The 913-nt window shown below is 44.7% G+C and overlaps 1 protein-coding gene across 2 annotated transcripts in view; it reads left to right on the top strand.

Annotated features, from left to right (window-relative positions):
• Positions 1 to 913, top strand: part of Mars (methionyl-tRNA synthetase) — a 20,371-nt gene that overhangs the window by 6,342 nt on the left and 13,116 nt on the right. For both annotated transcript variants that reach the window (XM_004647004.1, XM_023707300.1), the window contains one exon: positions 415 to 616. In XM_004647004.1, coding sequence (XP_004647061.1) covers positions 415 to 616 — 202 coding nt within the window. The remainder of the gene's footprint in view (positions 1 to 414; positions 617 to 913) is intronic.

Raw genomic sequence — 913 nt, forward strand, 5'->3', positions numbered from 1 at the left:
AATAATAATAAAAAACACACCAAATACAATTGTTCTTCTTTGCTTAATACTCATCCTTTAAAAAGCTACAAAACACACTGCCAGTTGATGATTCTGGGTGGTTCTGCACCTGGACTTATTAAAAAGAAGACACAGCCTGGAAGACAAAGCAGTGTAGTCTTAAATTCAACAAAAGCCAGTCTTAAGTGCTGAGGGATGAGACTGTGTGGTCAGTTGGGAAGTAAGTGTGAAGGGTTGGTCTGAGCCTTCCCAGTAACATTCTGTAATGAGTAGAAGGCCTTGGATCTCAGCGGTCTTCTGCGTGATTTTTTGGTTCTTGGACTGAATGAATTTGGGTGCCGGGTTGGGTGGGTGACAAAAGGGAGGGATGCATACTTCTGACTGTGCCTCCCCACCCCTTGCTCACCTTGCCAGAATCACCCAGGATATCTTCCAGCGGTTGTTGACACGAGGTTTTATACTGCAAGATACTGTGGAGCAACTGCGGTGTGAGCGCTGTGCCCGCTTCCTGGCTGACCGCTTTGTGGAAGGAGTGTGTCCCTTCTGTGGCTATGAAGAGGCCCGGGGCGATCAGTGTGACAAGTGTGGCAAGCTCATCAATGCCATTGAGCTCAAGGTAAGAGGGAAACTTCATGAGAGCCCAAAGGAATGATTTTTGATTTGTTTTTGTGGTTTTTAAGACAGGGTCTTTCTCTATTGTTCATACTGGCCTTAAAACTCAGTAGCAGTCTTCCTGCCTTAGCCTCCTAAGTGCTGGGATTACAGGTGTGTGCCACGGTGCCTATTGCTGAAAGAATAATTTTCTTTGCTTTTTTTTTTTTTTTTGTACAGGGTCTCACTATGCAACCCAAACTCATAGTGATCCTGTTTTCAGCTTCCCTTGAGCCATTTAGAAGGCAAGAAATAAAAATTC

The sequence above is a fragment of the Octodon degus genome, unplaced genomic scaffold, assembly GCF_000260255.1.
Source record: "Octodon degus isolate 3935 unplaced genomic scaffold, OctDeg1.0 scaffold00286, whole genome shotgun sequence".
Lineage (NCBI taxonomy): Eukaryota > Metazoa > Chordata > Mammalia > Rodentia > Octodontidae > Octodon > Octodon degus.